Source organism: Lepidochelys olivacea (genome assembly GCF_965140295.1).
Source record: "Lepidochelys olivacea isolate rLepOli2 genome assembly, chromosome: 21".
In the NCBI taxonomy this organism is placed as follows: domain Eukaryota; kingdom Metazoa; phylum Chordata; order Testudines; family Cheloniidae; genus Lepidochelys; species Lepidochelys olivacea.
The window spans coordinates 13,073,478-13,099,491 of NC_140431.1; the positions used below are offsets into that span (position 1 = coordinate 13,073,478).

The window sequence follows — 26,014 nt, forward strand, 5'->3', positions numbered from 1 at the left end:
CAAGTAGGGAAATCCATATTAAAACACACACACATAAAAACAGGAATCATTTAAATGAAGCTGCCATGGAATTCCCAGTCTGTTGCACTGAGAGCACTGTGGAACCCAGGTGTCCAGAGGCAGACTCCAATGACCCTGTCACAGAGTCCAGGGACCTGGACACAGAGCCTAGGGGCCTGTACTGTAGGATACAGGCCTAGGGTGCTGCAGGATTATACAGAGTCTTGGCTGCAGTTTATAGGTGCTGATCACCAAATGGGATTCAGTGAGCTCAAGCAAAGGAAAGGCAGTGACACATACAAGAGCCAAATTTCAGCTCCCAGATCTCTTTATTAGAACTCTAGTACTGCTTGACAGGAAGAGGCATGTGTACAGCATATAAGGTAATGGGATTAGTATTGTCTTGGTCACGGAGATATGTAACAGCATTAGAAAGAAGCTGGCCATATCAGGCCAGCTGGTCTACCTGGTCTCTGCTATTGCACTCAGTCATTGGCTGCTCGAGTATTGCAACTTGGACTTCTTGGAGGCTTCTTCCCCCCACCCCCATGCACCTCCGGAGCCATCGTCCAATGGGTCCCAAACCAATCCCAGGAGCTGCCTCTTCTAGAGAAGGAATCTGTACATTGGAGGAGGCCGGAGCAAACGTCACAGAGTCTAAAAATAATAGTCCACAGCTACCGCTCGGCGGATGGACACGGTGAGAGCACAGATGGTGCCTGCGACAGGGCGCCCGTGATGAGCTGCTGACGCCCCGCGATGGTCGTCTGCGGCGAGATCTGGGCGCCGTCTAAGTTACTACAGCAATCACGCCAGCCAACGGGTCAGTCAACAAGTGGAGGGGAGCGAGAGGGTGCATCGGAACGGACAGCACGGGAGTCGTGAATGGCATCGTCAGTGGGGGCAGGGCGGGGACCATGGTATACGTCAGACAGATGGTCGTACAACACATGCACAACAAGCAAGGTTACAGCGCGGCGGGGGAATCCGGTCTCGTCCCCCTCTTCCCTCGCCTGCCCGTCCTGGGTACATTTAGACCCGGCAAATGGTCTGAGCAAATCCCAGCTTCCAAGGGAGTCACAGGGGATTCGACAGTCCTGCAAAAACAAGGATTTTCAGAGTCTTTCACAGCAAAAAGAGCTTTGCCCATGCGGCTGAGAGCAGGCCAACATGGCCCCACTAACGCGTCTGTTGTTCTCTCGGCCTGCCAGCGCCTGACCAAAGTTTTAAGAGAAGGTGATGACCTCGGCTTGGGGATAATTAGAAGAGGGGACACCTTTGCAGTTCTCTGCATTTAAAGGATGCAGGCATTAAACACACCATGGTACGCACTCTCCTCTCAGCACTTCCTGCTCGGGGATTTAAATAAATAGATAAACAGAGACAGAATGAGATTCACGTGCCCTGTGGGTCCAGAAACCAGGATGCTTTGAAAGGATGATTCATTCAGCTTTCTAAAGCCTGGGTAACACTGAAGCCGCCCAGACAGACCATATGGTAGTTGGGGTGAGTCAGAGAGAGAAGGCTCAGGCTAAATGAAGGGCTGACATCACCCGGGATGGGCACCCCTGAGGCTGAGTACCGTACAATCACTCTGCAGTTATTTGGGTCCCAGCCCATAGCTGAGCATCCCTGGGCACCGGACGATCCTCACCCTGGCTGGGACTCAGAAGAGCAGTGGTTCTTAACCTTTTCCACCCAGTGACCCCATATTATTACAGGGCCTCACTCCCAACTGGCCATGAAGAAAGAGGGAGGTAGCTGATTGCAGTGTGGGATCGCAAACAGCTGAGTACCACCACCCCTCGCGGGGCTCCCTGAGGGCCGGCCACGTGAGGCCCCTTACCTTGGCTAAGAATGCCAGGGGCCAGATAGGGTACCACTCCAGCCACGAGCCTGCACGCACCCCAGGATTGCACATCCCCCCCTGGGCTATGTTTCTACTGACAATTCCCTGCATCATCCCACTGCCTGGGTTCAGATCCCAGCTGCCCCTGAGTTCACTTGAGGCTGAGCGGAGCTGGTAAATAGCTGGCAATCCCCTGGGGCCCTTACCTAGCTAGTTAGGTGTAGGGACCCCCATGTGAGGTGTGAGAAAAGAACTTGCATTTCCTGATTATAATCAATAGCAACAAGGGAACACATTCTGCAGGAGACCAAAGCTGTGAAGGCCCCTAGTTATATGATCCCAGCTAATAAACTGACCAAAGTGACTACTGGCATCATGGGTGTACGATTCTTTTAGAAAAAGAGCCTTCACCATAACATAAAGCTCATCTATTTCCTTAACCGGATGTTTAAGAAACATCGTCCTGCCTATGTCATCAATACAGCACACTCTGAAATCACTCAACACCCCTCATTGCCACAGAATACACCTGACACGCCATGCATAGTTGGGACCGGCTGCCTAGGGACAGATTCTGTTCTTACCTAGGCTGGTGTAAGCAAGCTAGAGTAACTCCAGCGAAGTGAGCAGAGTCACATGGACACTGGTGGAAATAAGATCAGAATCCAGCCCTGTGATCACTGAGGCATTCTCTCTCCTCAACAGGGTATTGTTATGGCCACGGGAAAGTTGGGTATGGTGGGATAATCCACAGATGGGCCAGATTCTGAGCTCTTACCCCGATGTATATCCAAACTCAGTGGACTTCCAGAGTTACACCAGATCACAATTTGTCCCAAGGAGAATTCAAGGAAGCCCCATCACTTTTCCCACTGCCTGATCTGAACTGCACAGGATGGTATATTCATGCAGATAGGGAGGGTGTGTTCATTGCATTGGTCTCTTTCTACCACCCTGCCTTCTTCAGTACTTAAACACTGAAAGATTGATGCTCCAATTCAGCAGAGCTCAAATGCAGGCTCACTTTTAAGTGTGTAAGTGTCCTATTGGAGTCACTGGGACTACTCACACTCTTGAGGTAAGTGCTATAAACCCAGATCCTGAAAAGTACTTGGGCTCCTAACTTCCATTGATTTCAATGAAGTTAGGAGCTTGAATACCATTGAGGATGTGGGTTTAGGACCCGAACGGGTAGCCTGGACTCCCAGGGGGAAAAAATAAATAAATACGGGGACCGGGAGGCTGGGCTCCCAATAGGGTTGCCAATTTTGGTTGGATGTATTCCTGGAGATTGGATCGCATGCCATGATCTTTAATTCCTGGAGACTCCAGGCCAGTCCTGTAGGGTTGGCAACCCCAGCTCTCTAAGAGCAAGTCAGGGGAGTGTTTAATGTATCATAGAGGTGGGATCCAAGTTTTCCAGACGTTCCTGGCATTCTGAGGGCTGTGTGTGTGTGTGAGGTGGAATACCGAGAAAGGAGCATGTGCAAACTCCGCTTTCGGGTCTCAGGGACGTTTGGATCCAGCTCAAGTACATAATGCAACAATGACTAACCCATGCACCATGGATGTGAACCATGCATTGGAAAGAGCAGGAATGAGATCTATGCATTCAAAACAGCTTCAGAATAGTTACCAAGGAGCTAACCCCTGGCTGGGTACTGGTGACAAACACATGAACGCGACCTCAGAATAGGTCAGTGCGACAAAACGAAAATGAACCATGGATCCTCCCTTAGCGCCAGCTGCTGTGCAGAACAGCAGGTGCAGTGCCACTGAGCAGCCACCTTTCCCAAATTAATCACGGTCCATCCGATTACATTCTTGCTTTCCCCAGGGTGCAGGGTAGGAATGCACAAAGGCTGTCTTCGCCCTGGTTGTCACTGCGGGAGAGGCAGCTGCAGTGGGAAATGACTATGACCCCCCGTTAACTTACAAACTGGGAGGAGAGGAGAGCAGAGCTGGCCCCACTTGTGTGGGCGAGGAGGCAACGTTCAACTATAGAAACGAATGGTATGTCCCTGCCCACAGGCGGCTTTCCGGAGGGGAAGGAAGGCCCAGTAAGCAGGGCACTCCGGATACATGGGATCAGTTCCCTGCTTTGCCACACACTCCCTTAGGCAAATTGCTCAGGCCCAGATTTTTAAAGGTATTTAGGCGCCTAACTCCCCTTAATTTCTGGAGGAGATGGGAGTGAGGGGCCAGTGACAAGGCTGGGATCTGCCCAGGATACAAGTCTTTACTTGCCCCCCCCTCCACATCCCCACACCCTGGCCCCTCCAGGGGCCCCACTTTCAGTGGGAATTCAGTAATAGAATTAATGCCAGTCAACATGGGTTTATGGAAAATAGATCCTGTCCAATTAACTGGTAATCTCATCAAAAAAGATACCAAGTTTAATAAAGGCAATAGTGTTGATGTACTATACTTAGACTTCTGGAAGGCATATGAGTTGGTACCACACGACATTTTGATTAACAAAAACTACAACAATATAAAATTAACATGGCACATATTAAATGGCCTCAATTGCAAATGGGGAATTATTGAGTAGATGCGTTTCTAGTGGGGATCTAGTCTTGGCCCTATGCTATTTACCATTTTTATCAGTGATCTCAGAGAGAACAGAAAACCATCCCCCATGGAAGTCTGCAGAGGACACAAAACTTGGCAAAGTGGTAAATAATGAAGATCACAGGTTGCGGATACGTAGTGATCTAGAATGCTTGGTAAACTGGGCATAAGCAAACAATCTGTGTTTTAATACGGCTAAATGTAAATGTGTCCATCTAGGAGCAAAGACTGGAGGCCCTACTTTCAGGATGGCAGATTCTATCCTGGTCAGTAGTGACTGAAAAAGATTTGGGGGTCGTGGTCACACCTTCTTGTCAACTGTTTGAAATGGGCCACTCTCATTACCATTACAAACGTGATTTTTCCTCCCTTGGTATCCTACTGTTAATTGAATGGTCTCGTTAGACTGACCTCCCACTTGGTAAGGCAACTCCCATCCTTTCATGTGCTGTGTATTTATATCTGCTACTGCATTTTCCACTCCATGCATCTGATGAAGTGGGTTCTAGCCCACAAAAGCTTGTGCCCAAACAAATTTGTTAGTCTCTAAGGTGCCACAAGGACTCCTCGTCGTTTTTGTGGATCATCAGTGGAACAGGAGCTCTGAGTGCTATGATGTGGCCAAAAGAGCTAATGTAATCCTTGGATGCATTCACAGGGGAATCTGAAGTAGGAGTAAAGAGATTATTTTCCTTCTATATTTGGCATTAGTGCGACCGCTGCTGGAATCTTGTGTCCAGGTCTGGTGCCCACAATTCAAGGAGAATGTTGATAAATTGGAGAGGGGTCAGAGAAGAGCCACAAGAATGAAGAAAGGATTAGACAACCTGCCTTGTAGAGACAGACTCAAAGAGCTCAGTCTATTTAATTCAACAAAGAGAAGGATAAGGGGGGACTTGATTGCAGTCTACATGGGGAACAAATATTGTATAATGGGCTCTTCAGTCTAGCAGAGGAAGGTCTAACAATCCAATGGGTGGAAGTTGAAGCTAGACAAATTCAGACTGGAAATAAGGTGTATATATTTAACAGTGAGAGTAGTTAGCCACTGGAACAATTTACCAAGGGTTGTGGTAGAGTCTCCATCACTGGCAACTTTTAAATCAGGGTTGGGTGTTTTTCTAAAACATCTGCTCTAGGAAATATTTTAAGGAAGTTGTCTGACCTCCTGCATAACCCAGGACAGACTAGAGGATCACAATGGTCCTGTGTGGCCCTGGAATCTATGAACCAAATATTTTTCAACATCTGGATCCTAATCTTGCTGTTCCCCCATCTCTACAATATGGATAAAAGCACTTCCTTGGCTGCCTACCGGAGGTGTGGTGAGGATAAATACCTTACAGATTGTGAGGGGCCTAGATGCTATGACACTGCTGGCGATGGATGGTGCCTTAGATCGGTAGGTATCCCATGTGATCGTTGCCCGAGTCTGCCCATCAAGGGCTGCTTTCTCTTGAGAACAGCAGTGTGAAGCTAAACCACCATAGAAATTCTAAGCGCAGGTTCCTTGATGCTGGGGGCAGCTTGTTAACGGTACATTAATGTGGGCCAGACCAGACCTTCTATGAAATCACAAGGTCCTTCACTCAAATACATCTCCTTTCCTTGACTAGAGTCCCCTCCACATGCACTATTTGAACCAAGTCTCCATTGAGACACCAGAGACTGCAGCTTAGGCTTGTTGGTTCCTTGTTTGGTTTCTTTTTTAAGGTTATGGATGACCTATATTCCCAACATTTAAAAAAAAAAAATCCTTTTAGCCTCAAAGCCTGCAGTGGCAGAGATCAGTTTGCAGATTAGCTGGAGCAGTCTGCCATGTGCCTGCTATATCTCATGGCCTTCATGGACACAGCACACAGACCGCTGGGTGCCAAGAGGCAGGGCAGGACGAGGGGTGACTGCATCTTGAACAGGGATCAATGCAGAAGCAAAGCTTTATTTTGGAACACAGGGAGCAATTAAAGGGTCTGCTGAGCTTTTCCATTGCCTGGATGGATCTCAGGGAACTGTTGTGTTGAAAGGTGCTAATGGCTGCCCTCAGGAGAGTCTTTGATCCAAAGACAATCATAGACCTCTAAATTCAGTGGGTATGGGACTCAATGGAAGGAGCACTTAAGCCCGTTTTATAGCAGACAGCTACGAACAATGCAGGGACTGCCCAAGGCACATGGCCGGTTGCAGCTCAGCTGTGTGGGCTGAGTTTCCCTGACGGCCACTGCAGGAGCTAGGAGGCTGGTTTTGCAGCCTGTGTGTGTTGGAGGCAGGAAGCCTGGAGAAGTAATTGTGAGCGTGACTCTGAGAGGAAGCAGAGAGACAGAACTTCTTGGGCACAGAGCTCGCTGGAGTGGCAGGCATGGGGATTTCTGAGGCAGGAAGCTGCCTGCTATTTGCTTGATGCTATGAGTTAGGTAGAAACTACTTCTCATTGTAATGATCCCAACCCTGTAAGGCCTTGAGTATTGGCCAAGCACTAGGCCAAAAGGGAAGTGAAAATTTTGGCCCCATGGGGGGCACTGAGCAGTTGGAAATCTGGCCCTATAAACAGATCTCTGTGCCGGGAGTGTGAAGGATACCTGGATGGCAATGTTCTGATAGGACATTATATCCCCTGCTGGGGGAAGACAAGCTAGCTCACGTGCACTAAAGCCATGGAGGGAGGTACGCTGGCTTCTCTTGTGCAGGGAAAGAGAGGTCACCAGGAAGAAGATCAGCCACCATGCATTATACATCTAAAAATCTTCCTTTTCTAAAATCCCCCCTGCTGTTTGTCAGGGTGGGAACCGCTGAGATGGCAGTTGTGGAAAGTTAAAGCACCTGGAAAGGGGTAGCAAGCTCGGTAATGAATATCCTTCAGCTTTGAAAAACTTGTGATCTGTTAGGGCAGCAATGAAGTGACACAGGGATCAGGGGTTAGACTAGGGAAAATAGTAAGAGGGGAAAATCTCTGCAAAAATATTTGCCACTGTAACAATCACCCTGGATGGGTCACCTGCAGGGACAGAACCCAGGAGCTCTGGACCTAAGGCCATGTGCTGTTACTACTAGATAATAAATAATCAGCCCCATTCACTCAGACAGTGTCAGTTAAATCTCCTTCCATGGTCTGGCCACTAGAAGGGGACCAAGACAGATTTAGCTCGCATGATACATAAACTAGGCTAGGATGGATTACAGTTTTTTAAAATCAGTAAGTGTTGGTTTAAAAAAAAAATCAAAGAAGTAAAAATCACTGCACAGGTAGAAACGGACAGAGTATTTCCACCAATAATCATCGAAGTTGACAGACAGGCAAAAGACGACAAATGCGGCTTGAGAACACAGAGTTTGATTTAAGGCTGCTTAGTGCCTAGGTTTTGACAGGGCGTTGACAATGTGTGCGCTAAGGGTTCTAAACCCCTAACTTTTGAATCTCCTCATCTACTGCCATTAAATCATCATTGTCTGACCCACTTGTAATTTCTGACAACTGTGAATGTTTAAATAGATACAAATAGAAAAAATAGCTTTAAAATCAATCAATATCTGTTAAATTGATTTTAAAAAGAAAAGAAAAATCCAATTCTGCCAAGCCTATATATAATCAATCCCTGAACCCAGAGGCTGGCTTGTCTGGGATAGACTATCATATCTCCAGCTCTAAGCAGAGGTTTCTATCACTTGAGCTAATTCTCTATTTCCTGGTAGAAACAGCATGCCCTTATGGTTCCTCCTGACTCTGAACTCCAGGGTACAGATGTGGGGACCTGCTTTGTGTGGATTAGCCACTAGAAGGGGTCAGGACAGGCTTAATTGAAGAGTTACATGTTGTTTACAGATGAACATGTGGGAGAAAAATGTTTCGGTTACTTCAGAGGTTTTTTGTGTGAGTGCTATTGTTATGGCCACCCCCTCGGCGAACACACAGGGACTGAATCCGTAACTATCAAAGCTAAAAGCATAGTGAATGCGCCAAGGCTCTGTAGCTGGTGGCTGTAACAACGAATGTGGATCAGGCACAGAGGGGGACCTGTAATATACACTCACCACTGTCACATTATCTTGTGGCAATGCGTTCCACAGGCTAACTGTGTGAGGTGTATATAAAAAACAACACTGTGCCCTTCAGGTGAAATCCCAATGCTTTCTCCCAAGGGTGTCTCTCCCTGTGACGTAACAGATCCCATGCGTACAAGGAAGTGCACTTTGTAGCAAAAGAGATTATTTCATAGGCTTTAATAATCTCCTTGCTCACACTGAAAAAAAAAAAAAAAAGTCCTCCAAAGCTGAATGGGGAATAAACTCTTGCTTTTAAGAAAGGTATTTCTCCAGAAAATCTGGAGACAGGAGGGAGTTCTTAGTCCTTGCAGTACAATAGATGCCAGGAGCTTAAATTGGAGTGAGATCAGAAACAACACTAGTGTCACTCCAGTGGAGTCACTCCAGTTTGCTCCTGTAAGCGGCAGCAGACTCATACCCCAGGTTTCTAGTCAGAGAAACCTGGCTCATCGAAAGGACCTTTTCTCCTCTGTTTACCTTTTAAAGTCCTATTTCTTACTTCATGTGAATTCCACTAATTTCAGTGCTCACTAAATATAGGGCCCAGATTACAGAGCTCCTGCTTGCCTTCCCCACCGTCCTGTCCTCTCACACCATCCTACCCCAAACTCTCTTCTCTAAGGAGCTGTATACCCAGTCTTACAATGAAACCAAGACTCAATGGGACCCGCCATTGTCATCCGTTGGGTGAGGGATGCAAATGACCAAACTTCTTCACCCTAATCCTGCCCTGCCTGCTCCCCTTTGTTGCTTCTTCCTGCTGCTGGTGTCTTAATTTAGGATCAGGTGTGGAGTCCTTTTCCACCCTGTTTTACACTTATTCATATGAGTAACTCCATGAAAGCCTACTGGGAGTCAGTGATGCCTAGTGCCAAGGGCACTGGGCGGGGAATCAGACAGACCTGCATTCTGCTCCTGGCTCTGTCCCGGACTTGTGGGACCCGGTCAAGTCACTTCCCCTCTGTTTCCTTTGTCTATAGCTCCTTGGGACAGCGGCTCTTCCTTGCTATGCACGTCTGCAGCATGCAACACGATGGGGCCCTGATCCAGGCGTTAAGGTGACAAAAATTAATTCTCTGCTCCTTGGAAGCTAAGTCCTTCTGGGCAGGGACTCCACTGTTGTTTTGCAAAGCACCACGTACATTTCCGATGCCTTGTCTAGAACAAATAATTACAAGGGATGCTATGGGAATGAGCTTTGTAAGCTTCCCACCCACACAGCTCTGCCGATACACTTCGGCCCTGACCTGCAGTACTCCCTGCTGTTCCAGTGCTGGGCTCCTACCGTCAGCTCTGCTGATGCTCCTCCTTCTTGCCAGTGGCACCTCCAGTTTTCCTAGCTCGTATCACCCACACAGCCCTGCCCCGCTAGTCCAGTCATCAGCCCTCACAGAGCTCTGACCTCCCGGTCCCTCTGATTGCCAAGATAGGATCCAGGACTGGGCTGAGAGAGAGACAGGTTGCTTAGTTCTCTACAGGCAAACCTGACCACCTAGCCCTGCCTATGCTGAAATCCATCTGTGTCACACAGCTCAGTCCTGACAACGCCCCATGACCCTCCCCAGACATGACCACCCAGCTCAGGCAAATCTGACTAAAGTCTCATTATCCAGCTCCAGACCCCTGCACTGGGCAGAATGGTAAGACGCACTCATGGCGGTCAGTGGGATTTTCATGATAGGGAGTTAGCGCTAGACCTTCCCTGCTGAATTTCATGCGGTGGCATTTGCTTGCAAAGGAGATTCAAACTAGTGATGGAAGAACCTCTAAACCGGTTTGGAATTTGGAGCCATGCGACTCTCCAAATGTTTGGCTGCTTTGCTGAGCCTCATCCAAACTACTGGGGCTGCAAGTCTGTCAGGAATGTCCCAAGATGATGATCTCTGGGAGGTGGGTGACCATATTTCCCCAGGGAAAAAGGGATACCGTGTAGGGATAGCCTGAGCCTTCTCCCACCATGTATGGGGCTGGTATCACCATTCTCCAGAGCCCTTCCTGCCCCCGGGGTGATGCTGGGGTTGGTGTCGCTGCTCATACGAGCCCTGCCTCCCCCACATGTGGGGCTGGCATCACTGCTCCCACACACATATTCCTCCCCACCCCACTTTGATGAAAATGGGCATTTGTCCCATTGATCAGTTGGCAAGAGCAAATGGGACAAATGCCCACTTTTGCCAAAAAAAGTTGGGACACCCAGGACAGGGCTTAAAAAAGGGACTGTCCTGGCTAAAACAGGACATGTGGTTACCCTACTGGGAGGTTGCCACTCAGGAGAGCAGCCTTTCACTTACGATTCCAGGGATTGCTGCATCCATCCTGGACCACACTAGGAGGAGGCTCAGAGACCAGCAAAAACTAAAGCAAAAGTTTACCAAAAGCTTTTTCACAACTCCAAAAAGAGAGTTGGTTTAGAGATGCTAGCCTGAGACCCAGTTCTTTTACTGATCTAACTAGAGATCCATTGATTTACCCCAGCAGAGGATCCAGCACCAAACATTCCCATAGGTCAGCGCTGGGATTCTGATCTGCTCCCATCCCCAGCGAATGTTCAGGTGGATTTTCACAGGTGTGGTTTTGCTCCATCATGCCTCACTGAAAACCAGACGTCCCAAAGCCAGAACTTAGAGCACTGGTAACCCATAGCGCTCTAGTTCTCTTTGTCAATGAGTTCATCAGTATTGATTGGAGCTCTGAGTCACGCTGCAGCCTCTGTGGGTGTATCAGCTCTGGCCTTCCCAAATGAAGGGCCATCAGACAGACCCCACAGTAAGGGGGGCAGTTTGTGATCCATTTAATAAGGCACGGGAGTCGAGACTTGGATTTGAGTACCGACTTTGTTTTCTGGGCCGGCTGAGTTCACTGAAGCTCTCTGAGCACCAGTTTCTCCCTTCTTTCGGGAGTGCTTTGAGAGCATCAGATGAAAAGCGATCCACAGAGTGGTGGTGACTTATGGAAAAGCCCCACAGAATTTCCCATTCGTAGCGTTGTAGGTTTTAAGGTCAGAAGGGACCATCCTGGCCAGCCAGTCCGACCTCCTGTATAACAGGCCATAGCGCTTCACCCTGTGATTCCTGCATCCAACCTATAAGTCCCGGTTGAGCTGCAGCAGCCCTTTTACCAAGACAGCCAGTCTTTAAATCAAGACTGCGTATGGATGAAAACAAGCTACTCTAGAAGTTGCCATAGAAAACTCCTATACGATTGAATAGAACAGATCGGCTCTATAGGTGTTTTAACCATCCTGTCGAATGCTTCAGTCAGTTCTAGTGGCTGGCTCAAGGGACCTTGAGAAAGACTCTGCTCTTCTAAATTCCCTAGCACTTTCCCATACAGACAGTAGTGGAGAGGGTCCAGACTCTGATATGAGCTGTACCTGCGCTATACAGCTTAGTGCTCTGAAGTTCCATTGACTCCAAGGGGCATTAATAAGTGAGGCACAGAGCGGCTAAGTGACTTGCTCAAGGTCACACAGGGAGTCTGTGGCAGAGCAGGGACCTGAATCCAGGTCTCCCAAGTCTGAAGCAATTTGTTTCCCTGCTAGGGGGAGCTGTCCATTTGCCTGGGACCAGCCCATTCCCCCGAAGAAGCTGAAGGCCATCCACAAAGCTTGTGAGACTGCGTGTGAACCTCTGAGCCACCGTGCTGGGCAGATGCCATTGGAACTGCATGCAGAGGCAGTTATCCAAGTGAAGAGAGGATCTCAAAGGAGGTAGAATCAGGAGTCGGATCACAGCTCACGTATCCAGCTGATGGAAGCAGTGGGGTGGCAGGGCCCTAGACAGGGCTGAAAGGGGGAGCGTCCTAGGGAAGCAGAGGTGTGGGGTAATCCAGGATACCCGCAGGACTCTAACACTTGGCAATACCCGTTCCTGTCTGGATGGGGAGAGGATTGAGTTTGGACCTTGGCTGGGGAATGATCTCCCAGGAAAAGCCAACTGTAGCCAGGAGCAGAGCTGCTGCTCAAAGCATCTCCTCTTACCTGTGCAAACACCCTGCCCTGCTTGTGGAGAGAGGGGCAGTGTTTAAAAGCTTTCCACTGTCCTGCAGGGCAGCTAGGAACACTCCAGCCTGCTCTATGGATTTCTCATGATACCACTAAGCTTTTTGCTCCCCCAGCTTCCTTTACCCTCCAAGCTGTTTTTGCATCAAACTTATGATTGTCCAGATCCCCCAGGGACTTGCCTTTGAAAACAGCTTCACCGGTCTGAGAAATTAACCCAGATAAAAAAATAATAGCAACAAAGGACTTTGTTTAGTCCCATCAACAGACAGCAATGCCAAGAGTACAATCTGCGTTCATAGAATTATTGTATTATGGCAGAGACTATAGTGGCCCCAACCGAGATTGGGGCTCCCCCACTGCGCTAGTCCCTGACCGAGATCAGGGGCCCATAAGACAATATAGTCCCTGCCCCAGTCTAAATAGACAAAGAAGAATTCTCCTCCTCAGAACAGAGACAGAACTATTTAGTGACTTGCCCAAGGTCCTGTACAGAGTCTGTTCCAGATCTTGAATGGCACCCAACTCTCTCGAGTCCAAATTCAGTGCCATGGTCACAAGGCCAGCCTTCTACTCTGAAGCAAGCTACCCCAAGTGCCCATCATAGCATGCGATCATAACAGCAGAGCCAACTCCCACTTGCATGACCCATAATTGGGGCCTTATGTTATTTGCTACAGTAATGTCTCCTCGTGCTATCCTAGTGCCCTGCCCACGGTCATAGCTTGGAATCCTCCATGGGTATGTCTACACTAATCAGAGAGGGGATTGTCGCTCAGGTAGACATACCTGCACTGGCTTTACCTAGGCTAGCATGGCAAAAATAGCAATATAAACGTGGAAGTACATGCTTCAAACTAAAAAAAAAAAAAAAAATAAAAGCCAATTATTCACACAGCTCGACCCATGCCACATTGCTCTGATTGTGTGCATTCTACAATAGATCACCTGCTTTTGTTGGTTCTCTTTGTCAAAGGACCTGTTTGAGCTGACAGAGCAGCTCAGGAAACACCCATTGTTTCATGTTCTCTCTGTATATAAATCTCTTCACTGTATTTTCCGTTGAATGCATCTGATGAAGTGAGCTGTAGCTCACAAAAGCTTATGCTCAAATAAATTTGTTAGTCTCTAAGATGCCACAAGTCCTCCTTTTCTTTTTTTCAGGAAACACTGGAACCTGAACCCATTCAAGCAAAAACACACACAAAACAAACAGGGACGGGAGCTGGAGAGCTCACAGAATCCTTTCAGATGCAGGGAAGCCAATCTTGTTGGTTGAAAGGAATGGAGAGGTTTTCGAAGTTGAAACAACAAGTGCTGGGCCCTCAGGGGGAATGAATGCTGGCTGCTCAGTGCTAAAAGGCACAAGGTTCTGTCACTTGAGCCAGATACTCCTTGGCAGCTATAGTGGGTTCTTATCCTCTTGTGAGAGCCAGCCACTAGAGGAAGACAAAGCCAGCCTGGGTTCATGTGGGTTACATGAACACTGTTGCCCTCTGGATACCACACGGTTCTCCCTTGGAGACACACCACTTGCCACCAGGGTGGAAGAAAAAGCCCTAGCAAGGGAAATTGCACTTGTGACTTCTAAGCAGCTTCTCCCCCTTCATCTGCTGAATATCATTACCCAGGCTTACAGCCCTTAGAATCTAACTTTAGTCATTCAGACACATGGCTTTGAAGGGGTTTTTCTTTCTAGAGCTGGAACATGACACTTTCTGGGACCATTTTCCTTCCTCCCTATCATTTTATTTTAGGGAACTATGACAGCCTCTAAAACTGCAGGAATTAAAATACCCAAAGCAGCATTCTCAGCAACCTCCCTTCTGCAGTCACTTCGCAGTTGCATCCTCTGGGCTTGCCTTGTAAGTAACATCTATTGTTGATGGCTGGGATTTAAAATGAGTTCCAATTAACACATCACATAGATGGGGCAAAAACACACACCACAAGCCCTCCCCTCATCCCATATACCACGTGCTGTTACTTTAAAGCATCCATGCCCTTGGGATTTGGCTTTCCCCTGGCACTTTGTATATTGATGAATTACTTACATTTCCCCTTTGCAGTTTTAGCGGCTGTTTGATATACTGATCCAGTGCTGTAATTCTTCTTTTCTTCCTGTGGTGAAGTGCCATTTATTGTTGCACTGTGCTGTTGCTCAGCTGCTGTGTTTCACCTGAGAGGTGGCTGCATTTCAACAGTCAGAGAAAATGGCCCTTGTACAAATGTCTTGCACAGTGCTTTGTGGTCCTTCTGGAGGAATCATTCCTTTCCATTGGGTCTTGGTTGGGAGGCAAGAGCATGACAATAGCTTCTTGGTATGCCCAGAAGGATGGAGGGGGACAACCTAATAATAGATCAGTAGCTTAAAGTTGAGTAGAGAGCTCTCTCTTTATCCTAGGACTGCATCTATACGGCATCCACCTTTGCTCTCTTATTTCCACATAGGCATTGCCTGACTGACATTTTTTATTGTCATTAACTAGGCACTGTGGATTTTTACTGGCAGTGCGGGGGAAGCCAGGTACAGATGGTTTCTGGTCAATGCAATTATTTTCATGCCGTGTCCATTTCTTGTCCAACTGATCGTTAGGTCTTTCCATTTTCTCAGCTCCTTCAGGACTCTCCTGAGAAACAGAGCAATACTTTGCACATATCTTTCTTCCAGGGATCTCAACGGGCTTCACAAGCATTAACTGATCTCCACAACACCCATGCAGGTTTATCTCCATTTTACAGAGAAGAAAACGGAGTCAAAGAAGAGGTGAAGTGACATCCTCAAAGTCATGCTAAAGGTGGTAGTGGAGGAGTTGGTAAAGGAATGCAGGATTTCTGGTGACCCGGGCTCAGACAGGCACCCGGCACCAGAGTGATGAGTGTGTCAGCACTTTGGTGGCAGGGACCATCTGTTTTTCCCCTGTGTTTGGACAGCACCTAGAACAGTGGGGTCCTGTTTTGGAGTAGTAATAGGGACTAATGCATAGGGCCGGGATAGAGGATGAGCTGGCTGGCTGCATACGCTCATTATTATTTGTGTTAAAATAGTGCCCAGTCCAGGGTCCCATCATGCATATACCTAGTGAGAGAGAGTCCCCCTTCTCAATGACCTTGTAAGCTAAAGAGACAAGACAGACAAGGAAAGGAAGCAGACTTGCCCCAGGCATATCAGTGACTAAACTGGGAAGAGACCCTAGGTATCCTGCCCACCCCCCCTGCCCTCCAACGCCTTCATTATTGAACCAAACTACCCCACACCTTGATGGACTGTTTTTTTTGCCATCCCCACCAGACCCCCACATGGTTTTCCAATGGGGGGTTTGAATCCACAGCAGTGTGCTGGCAGATGTGTCCTAGGGGTCATGTATGTAGATGTGGGGGTTGTGCATGGATATAGATATGTGCAAATTTAGTATGTGCATAGAGAGGCCTTGTGCCGTGTACTGTAATGGCGTGTGTGCACACGCCAGGCTTGAGGGGAGGTATATCCTTTGCACGCAGTGCTCATGCACTGTGGGCGTCGTTAACGTAGGGATGAGTGCTCGTATATACACGCACATGTGCGTGTACTGAATTTCAGCGCCTGAAATCCCAGCCATTTCTAGGGCACGCCCTGGGGGTGTGGGTGTGGCCGGGGGGGGGGGAGGCCTTTAACACACTCGGGCACTATATTTTCAGCAGCATTGACCTAACAATGTATCTGTTAATAGGAGAGAGTTTGAGAAATTGACCTGAAGTGGTTTATGGATCCAGGGTAAGTTCTCTTACCCCAACACAGCTCCAATCAGGCTTCTAGCTTCAGAGCCCTGTCACAAGCTGTGATTGCATTGCACAAGGTGGAATTGATTAGCCACAGCTGGCGAGCCTCTTGGTGACTCGGAAAGAACAGGAGGACTTGTGGCACCTTAGAGACTAACAAATTTATTTGAGCATCAGCTTTCGTGAGCTACAGCTCGCTTCATCGGAAGACTCAGGGGACTGCTGAGAGGCTAAGGAGGTTTTTATTGCTAAATCAGAGTCAAATCCAGCTTCGGTTGGCAGGAGTGGCTCGTTACACTCGGAGGGCTATCCAGGGAGCTGCGTGAAGCCACGAGCCGACGGTTTCACTCCAGTCCAGCCAACAGGTGTCACTGCCACCCCCATCCCTCTGCTCCTGCGAGCAGCAGAGGCACCAAGGACTGAATGGGCATGAAGACCAAAGGATACCTCCGGCCCAGAGCAGGTGCACATTTAATTAAAGCTTGCACTGCGATTACTCGGGCCCTGGAGTTAAAGGGAGGAATCAGGCCCCAAGGCCATCAAGCCGGGATTGAGGACAATGTGAAAACCACTTAACACCAAGGTCTTTAAATGCCATTTCAGGACTCTGGCAAAGGCAGAGAAGCCAATATTTATTTTTCGGAGTATCTGAATAAATCGGCCCTGCTGCTGTTCCATGGAGATTTCTTCTTACTTGGACATGTTTCTTCTCGCTAGATCTCTAAACATAGTGAAGAGGAAAGGTCTTTTTAAAAGGCTATTCCAGGCTGCAAACCAAACAAACAAACAAAAACACAAAAAAACCACCAACCCACCCAACATGTACAGCTTCCCCCTGAAAAAACTACACTTTTTTTTTGGGTGAAAGAGAAAAATAAATCCAATTGATCCCTCAACAGCTTGGTGCCTCTCTCTACAAACTCCCTGAGTCTTACTCTCTATTTCTGGTTTCTGTTGCTGTAGAGGCAGGAAGGGCTGCACATTCGTCATGCTTTTTGCCAAGTTGCATAATGCCAATGCTAAAAATCGCAGAGCACAGCTACATGTCAGGTCTAATACACAGTAGATGAAACATTAGTAGCTTTGCTGATCATAAGTTTCTGGGTCTGCTGAGGGTTTTCCATGCCACACAGAGCAACAGGCTCCCCTTTGGTGTTTGCAGGAGTGAAGTTTCAGGAGCTCAGTAGTTAGCTACAGGCTCTTTGGGCTTCTAGATGTATCCAACGCAGGGCCAGGTGACAGCTTTCAAGTTTCTCAGACCCAGCGTTTTCCTTGAAAAAGGGGCGGCAGGTCTGGATTCTATTCCTTGGTCTTCCCAACCTTGCTGCGTGGCCTTAGGCAAATCACTTAGGATTCACAGATGCCAAGGCCAAAAAGGACTAGGGTGATCAGCGCTGTCTGACCTCCTGCATAGCACAGGCCAGAGAATTTCACCTGCCACTTTCTGCAGCCAGCCCAATAACTTATGGTTTCACTGATGCAGATCTTTCAGAAACAGACATCTTATTTTGATTGAAAAAGATTTGAAGGGATGGTGAATCCACCACATGAGCTCTCCGGAAGATGCCCAGCTACTTACTATGATGAGGCACTGGGTATTAAAAACCTAAATAGGCTTTTGTTCCTCACTGCCTCAGTTTCCCTATCTGCAAAAGCTGAATACCAACATTGACCTATTGTCAGGCTAGAATTTGGGGCAGGAACCATTTTTTCTGTTCTGTGTTGGTACAGCACCATACACAATGGGGGCTTGGCCCATGGCAGGAGCTCCAGTGTGCTATGGTAATACAAATAAGACGACCTTGTAAAGTCTGTTGAGATACAATAATAGATGCCGGGGAGAAGGACAAGGCATTATTAGTGCTATGAGCTGTGGTCTCTCTTTTCCTTTCCCTTGGTTACATTAGAGGTGCTAACCCTGAATATTCTGTGTCTCATAAACCTGTTAAAATGACCAGAATGGTTAGGTAAATGAATACGCTTAATTACAGAAATCAGACGCATGCACGGCGATAGAATAGCTCCTTGACGAGCCTCTTTGAGGTAAGTGGCAGACGAGTCACAGGCATGGCACAGAGTTCAGGGCAAACCCTGGCACCGAGATTGGAAATGGATGAACACGCAGCGCTGGGTTCTCTTTCAGGCTATGTCCACACGAGGCGTGCGCCCCGTGGTGAGCTGGAGCCGGCTCGCACCGGTTCGCTAGAGCTGGTTGTTAAATTTAGAAGCCCCTTTTAGAACCGGTTGTTCCGCGAGGGAGAACGGATTCTAAAAGGGCTTCTAAATTTAACCGGCCAAAGTGGCGCCTTAGGTGCCGACTCCATGGGTGCTCCAGCCCTGGAGCACCCACGGGGAAAATTTGGTGGGTGCAGAGCACTCACTGGCAGCTCCCCGCCCCGGCCCCGGCCCCAGCTCACCTCCGCTCCGCCTCCTCCCCTGAACATGCCGCCCTGCTCTGTTTCTCCACCCCCCCCCCCGCCCAGGCTTCCCACGAATCAGCTGTTCGGCGGGAAGCCGGGGAGGGCTGAGAAGCAGACGGCAGCTTCCCGCTCAGGTCCAGGGAGGCGGAGGTAAGCTGGGGGGGGCACGAAGAGGGCCGCCCGTGCCGCAGCAGGTAACCCGGGTTGGGGGAGTGCAGGGGAACCGCTTCCCGCCCCAGCTCACCTCCGCCTCCCTGGACCTGAGCGGGAAGCCGCCGTCTGCTTCTCAGCCCTCCCTGGCCTCCTGCCGAACAGCTGATTTGCGGGAAGCTGCGGGGGGGGGGGAGGGCGTGGAGAAGCAGAGGGGGTGGCGCGTTCAGGGGAGGAGGCGGAGCGGAGGTGAGGTGAGCTGGGGCGGGGCAGGGAGCTGCCGGTGGGTGCTCTGCACCCACCAAATTTTCCCCTTGGGTGCTCCAGCCAGCCCTGGAGCACCCAGGGAGTCAGTGCCTAAGGTGCCACTTTTGACGTGATCAGTGGGGGAGCGGCTGCTCCCCCTGCTCCCCCCCAGCTACGCTCCCCCGCTCCTAGGAGCCAGAGGGACCTGCCGGATGCTTCCTAGGAGCTGCCCCAGGTAAGCACCTCCGGGACTCCCCACCTCGCCTCCCGGCAGGTGCCTCTGGCTCTTAGGAGTGGGGTGGGCACCCACTACAGTGGCCAACGAGACTCTCCTGCCCGGTTCTAGGGGCAGTCAGGGGACAGGCATGGATGGGGTGGGGGTCCTGGGGGGGGCATCAAGGAACATGGGGGGGGTTGGATGGGGCAGGAGTCCCAGGGGGCAGGGGTGGGCAACAACCCCCTCGTGGGGTGAGGAGGGAACCCGTTAAGATTTTGGCAGCTGATCACTGCGGGGGCCCCTGGCATAGCCACACCGGCAAAGCGCTCCTGGTCTGGAGGCGGCTATCGGCCAAAGTCATGCTTTGCACCGGTACAACGAAACCACTCCCGACGGGCAGAACAGGCGATGTCAGTAAACGCACATAGGAACTGCGACCAGCCCGGTGTCGGTCAGGGATCACACCTCTCCCCGATCCACAGAGAATCATAGGACCTGAAGTGCTCTCAAGAGTCCCCTGCACTCATGGCAGGGCTAAGGGTTATAGCTGTGCTGGCATTAGGCTGTAGAGTAAACACAGTCTTGGCCTCCACTGCTGCTCCAAGTTTGGTAACAGGCATGTGGGGGAGGTGGGGAAGGTGCCATGTCAGAAATGGTTATTTGGCACGTAGCAGCCCTGACATAAATCTGTCGGTGATCGGCAGCCTAAATGAAGCAGCTGAACAGTTTGCAGAGTCCTCCCAGCGCAAGTCCCTGCTTTTAATTATTTTGTTCTTTTAATGATCCACAAATAAGTTGGGGGTGGGGGTGGGGGGAGGATGAGAGACAACCACGACTTTTCTAGTCTCTGCCCTGTGCTAACTAGGGCTCGGAAAAACCCACGTTTTCTTTCTTCTGAAATAAGAGGGAGGTTTTTCTACACACTCCTGTGAGCTTGTTAAACTCGGCAGGGAAATCAGGCCAGTCACATCACCCTTAGGTAGTACCTTTCACCCACAGATCTCAATACTGAGGGACGTTGGTATCATTAGCCCCCTTGTACAGATGGGGAAACTGAGGCAAAGAAGGGAAGCCATTACTGAACAGGTCCCTAGTGAAGCTGGGATTAGAACCCAGGTCTTCTGACTGCATGTCTAGTGTGGATCATGGTGCCTCCAAAAATGCAACAGGAACAAAGAGCCCAACTGTTGAGTAGTTCCTTACCCCTCAAGCTATCCCACTGAAATAGACTTGCTCAGCTGTGCTTTGCTAGTGATAGAGGAGACTGGTCTCTTTAAGGGACACAGGGCTTTAATTGTCCCCATCAAAGGGCCCGAAGGCTGGGCTCTGATCCCTTCCTCTGATGGGGAGTCCAACTGCGACATTCCCCAATCATCAATAGTTTTCTTCTCCCCTCTCCTGCCCCTCAGTTTTTCAAAGTGGAGATTTGCTGAAATGGACCCTGCCCTGCAGTGTCCTTTTTGACCAATCAGCATTTCCCCCAACTACCAGACATTTCGGCGGAGAATTCCCAGCTGGTCCTACTATGGAATAAGGGGCTACCTAGCATGAGCGAGAGGCTCCCAGCTTGACCCCACAGCGCCCGATGCGGAGCAAGGGTTAAGCCGTAGCCAATCAGGGAGCAAGTGCGCAGGACACAGCATGAGCAGGACAGCTGGCCCCATCAGCCCACGCACAACAGCCTGCATAGTAGGTCTCCACTGCAGCTGGGAGACTCACTCCCAGCTGGGGTTGTGGATGTCCCAGCTTGGACCCTCGGCTCCAGAGCCAAGCTCCCCCCCCCAAAGCCAGAACCCCCACACTGTGATTTTAAGTGCGCTAGCTCAAGTCTACTTGCCAAAGCCTCCTGCCCCTGTGCTCCATCGCTCGGATGTGCACAGGGCGAGGGCTACCATTGACCTTAACGAGCCAGTTGTTGGTTAGATAAACGGGCCCAGGCAGCAAGCCGGAGACAGCTTAAATCACCAACACGGGGGGTGGCTAAGGAGATGGGAAATAGGGGTCACGCCCCCACCCTCTACATTGTGGTAATAAACAAAAGAAAAAAAGAGAGAGATGAGACTCCATCACCCAACTCAATGACCCTTTATGTTCCACCCACTCACGGCTGTTCTGAGAGCCATTTGATGGAGAGGCTGATGCACGTTGAACATCCTTGCCCTGTTTTATTTAGGTTGCACTTAAGGATTTGAGGAAAGCGGCAAATCTGCACCCAGGGTTTTCCCAAATGCACGTGGGAAAGAATAGATTCCCCTCCCCCCCCCACTGAAAAGTTAACATGCCCAGCAAAACAGGCGGCCAGCGCAAAGGACAGCCCACTCAGCTGGAGGCGAGCAATTCCCAGTTCGACTCTGGCACTGCGCTGCCAATGTCAACTTTCAGGGGACGAGCAGAGTGGAGATGCAACATGATGTTGCATGATGGGAGGGAGGGGTGTCGGAGCAGAGACCAGTGCAGGACAATGAGATGACAGAGAGGTCCATATGCTGTTAGAGAATGGAAGGCATAGGAGATTGGGGGTGTTACTCTTCATGCTTATAAAGTTTAGGTTTTCAAATTATCCCCAAAAGTTTAGGGTTATTTACTGATCTATTGCACATTCAGTTCTTCATGAGAATGTTCATTACATTTGGGCTTTCCCCAAACATCCTGGTGAATTCAGAGATTCCTAAGGTCAGAAGAGATCTTATGATCTTCTCCTCTGACCTCCTGCATAACACAGGCCAGAGATCCTCACCCCAAAATCCCTACCTCAATCCCTACCCTGGTTGAACAGCTACAGATCTTATAGACACCAACACATCTTTATTCAGGACAGTACTTAAGCACATGCTTAAAAAAGTTAAGAGCTTGCTTAAGTGCTTTCTTGAAGAGAGGCCTGTAAACAGTTTTCTGCCTTCTGAGGACCCCTTCGTGGTGACTCTGCAGCACCCTGCCTCAGTTTCCCCCTCTCACAGGGCTCCTCAAAAATTCCACCCCATCTATATCATTTTAAAACATTCCCCTTCTGGAAGGGGCAGGGGGCAATTAATGTAGTCCATAAACACACTGCCCCTCCAGGCCCCAATCCTTCCCCCAAACCCAGGAAGCCCATAGCCATCTCTCCAGAGCAAAGCAGCAGTTCACACCAGCTGGCCTCTTCAGACACCAGTTCTCCCCCTGAGACAGGTGACCCCAGCCCTCCTTCCCTGTCATAATCCAAACAGCCCCAATCCTTGCAGCACTCACCTGCAGCTTCCAGCTGGCCTGTAGCTAGCTCAAACTCCTCCACCTACCCTCCCACTCACCTTTGCGGGCCTCTCCCTTATATCCCTGAGCCTGGTCAGTCAGTCACATGACCAAAATCATTTGTCCCACCTGGGGAAGTGTGCTGATCTCACCACAGGTGGGCCCTGAGGCCCTTAAGGGGCCAGCCACTGTATGACAGGGCCCAAGGATGGGAGAATCCACCCCACCCCATAGTAAACTGTTCCAGTGGTCAGTTCCCCTCCCGGCCCCCTGTTAAAAATATGCAGCTGGTGCCTGGTGTGAATGACCCTGGCTCATGTGAGTGTTTGTGAATAAGAGGCTGATCAGCGGGCTTCTTTACCAAGGAAGCTGCCTCGGTTCTATTCGCCCAGCCCCAAGGGCTCGCGTTGTTTTCTAATAGGGCCACGGAAGCACCCGATCCCAAGCTGCTGCTTGGGCAAACCGTCCAAGGAAAGTTGCAAAGCATCGGAGGGTTTTGCTATGCTAATTGCCATCAGCGCTGTTCGTTAGGGAGGCTGGTTTCCCAGCAACACATATAGGTGCTAACTGAGGTCAGCCTAATTGGTTTAAAAATGGGTTTGTTGCCAAGGAGCTGCATGGAGGCATTTTACAAACAGAGCGGCTGATGGCAGTGGGCACCCTGATGGTCTCTTCCCCGGCAAAATGGCATCAGAGGTTCCACCTTACCCACGTGCAAATACTCACCGCCCAGTGATGCGCCTGCATGATCACACCTGTGCATTGAATGGGGAACAGAAATGCATCGTCACGCAGACACGCACATGAACTCGACAACGCACACGGGGCCGGGGGGGGGAGCTGCATTAACTCACCTACTCCTATACGTCTGGTCAATTACTCACGTTCTTGCAACACCCTCAGGCACAAAGAGACAGAAACATAGGTACTCACACGCATGCCCTCGTACACTCATCCATGCATATACACACCGGCACACTCACAAATAACTCATGCACCACACACTGCGCACTCACTTATCATGAAAAACACACTGATGTTTTCACCTCCATGACACAGCCCATTAACTCACGTGCACACACTCCTAAATGAATTATATACACGTTCTCCCACATGCATAGCACCCAGATCAACACAGACTTATGTAGGTATCACTTCTGCAGCATGTATGCACATACCCACGTACAGACATTATCTTACATAGATTACACATACATAGATGGCTGCTTGGTGCGCTAGGCTGATGCAGGACAACGAGTGTGTTAACACTGCACAGTTACCCAGGCTCTTACCCCAGTTTTAACCTTACCCTCCCTACCTTCTACACAGAACAACCTCTAATCAGGGTTTGGAGGTGTTGGAGCCTGTGGAAAGTTACCCAGATGGGAGTGTGGGTTAGAATCCAGGCTCTGCTTTAACTCGAGTGGAAGCCTGCCCACTTTGCAATGAAGACACAGGCAAATCACTTGAGTTCTAATAGTCCTCCAATGCCTTCCCACAATTCCCCCTGAAGGACAGAAATTCCCTCGCAATTGACTGAGAAAGAATCCTAGAGCATTTCAGCCCAAAGAACCATGGGATATGCCCAGACAGATACGGGTGGATGCAGAAACAGCTAGGACCCAGTACTGTGGGCAGGACTTAGCAGCGGAGATGCCAGGCTAACCTAACCAGATTAACTGTGTAGTGTAGACACAGGCTGTCAGTGGGAGTTAGATGGCAGGACAGACTGCAAAGGAGTACACAGGTGCTCGGTTAGGGGTCTGACTGCCACACCTGCTGCCCAGCTACAGCCTCGAGGGGATGTGGTCTGACATCTCATGGCATTGCCAGGCCCTGAAGCCCTCCAGGCACATGAGGCAAAATCTACCCAAATACAAAGGGCCAGCACCAGTGGTAAATTTTACCCATAATCTGGTTGGCTGGTGGGGATGCCTGCTGCTCCTCTTCAAGAAGTACTAAGATGCTTATGAATCAGTGTCCTAACATATAAAGTACTAGATGGGGTACGATAGACCACCAAATCACACTAGGGAATAGGATGACTGGCTCCTTGCACAGCTATCTATAATGTGTAGGGATAAAAAACAAACAAACAGCAAACAACTGCGATCATGGAGGACTTCAATTTGAGAGACACATGCTGGAGGTCTCACTCTGCCAGAACTAAAACACCCTTGGAATTCCTGAACACTATCGATGATCATTTCCCAACTCAAAACGCTGCAGCCAACACAATCCTGGGCAAGATAATGGAGCAGCTGATATGGGACTCGATTAATAAAGAATTAAAAGAGGGTAATGTAATTAATGCAAATCAACAAAGGTTTATGGAAAATAGATCTTGTCAAACTGGAATGGGTTACCTAGGGAGGTGGTGGAATCTCCTTCCTTAGAGGTTTTCAAGGTCAGGCTTGACAAAGCCCTGGTTGGGATGATTTAGCTGGGGATTGGTCCTGCTTTGAGCAGGGGGTGGGACTAGATGAGCTCCTGAGGTCCCTTCCAACCCTGATATTCTATGAAACTAACTTGATTTTTTTTTTTGATGAGATCACAAGCTTGGTTGATAAAGACAGTAGTGTTAACATAGTACACTTAGACTTTTGTAAGGCATTTGACTTGGTACTGCATGACATTTTGATTAAAAACTAGAACCCTATAAAATTAGCTTGGCACACATTAAATGGATTAAAACCTCGCTAACAGGTCTCAAAATGTAACTGTAAATGGGGAATCACCATTGAGCGGGTATGTTTCCAGTAGAATCCTGCAGGGACTGGTTCTTGGCCCTATGCTATTTCAAATTTTTATCAGTGAGCTGGAAGAAAACATAAAATCGTCAGTGAAAAAGATTGTAGGTGACAAAAAATGAGAGAGTGGTAAACGATGAAGAGGATAGATTACTGTCACAGAGCGATATGGATCGCTTGGTTAACTGGGCACAAGCAAACAATACACATTTTAATGTGGCTAAATGTAAATGTGCTCATCTAGGAACAAAGAATGTAAGCCATACTTACAGGATGGGGAACAGAGACTCTGAAAAAGATTTGGGGTCTTGGTGGATAATTAGCCAAACATGAGCTTCCAGTGTGATGCTGTGAACAAAATGGCTAATGCTATCCTGGGATGCATAAACAGGGGACTCTCAAGTAGGAACAGAGAAGTTATTTTACCTCTGTATTTAGTACTGGTGAGACGGCTGCTAGGATATTGTGTCCTTTTCTGGTACCCACAATTCAAGAAGGATGTTGATAAACTGGAGAGGGTTCAGAGAAGAGCCATGAGAATGATGAAAGGATTAGAAAACCTGCCTTCTAGCGAGAAATGCAAGGAGCTCAATCTATGTAGTTTAACAAAGAAAAGGTTAAGGGGTGACTTGATTGCAGTCTACAAGCACCTACATAGGGGACCAAATATTTAATAATGGACTCTTCAATCTTGCAGAGAAAGCTTTAACACTATGCGATAGCTGGAAGCGGACGCTGGACAAATTCAGACTGGAAATAAGGCATAGATTTTTTAAATAGTGA

At 49.0% G+C, this 26,014-nt stretch overlaps 1 protein-coding gene across 3 annotated transcripts in view; it reads right to left on the bottom strand.

Moving 5' to 3' along the window:
• Window positions 1-310: 310 nt before the first annotated feature.
• KCNC4 (potassium voltage-gated channel subfamily C member 4) overlaps window positions 311-26,014 on the bottom strand; it is a 49,285-nt gene continuing 23,581 nt past the window's right edge. For 2 of the 3 annotated variants that reach the window (XM_084611568.1, XM_084611567.1), the window contains exon 4: window positions 311-1,097. In XM_084611568.1, the coding sequence (XP_084467694.1) occupies window positions 1,078-1,097 (20 nt within the window). In that variant the 3' untranslated portion in view covers window positions 311-1,077. Of the gene's footprint in view, window positions 1,098-16,842; window positions 16,942-26,014 lie in introns of those variants that run through there. The other variant, XM_084611569.1, reaches the window with a different exon arrangement.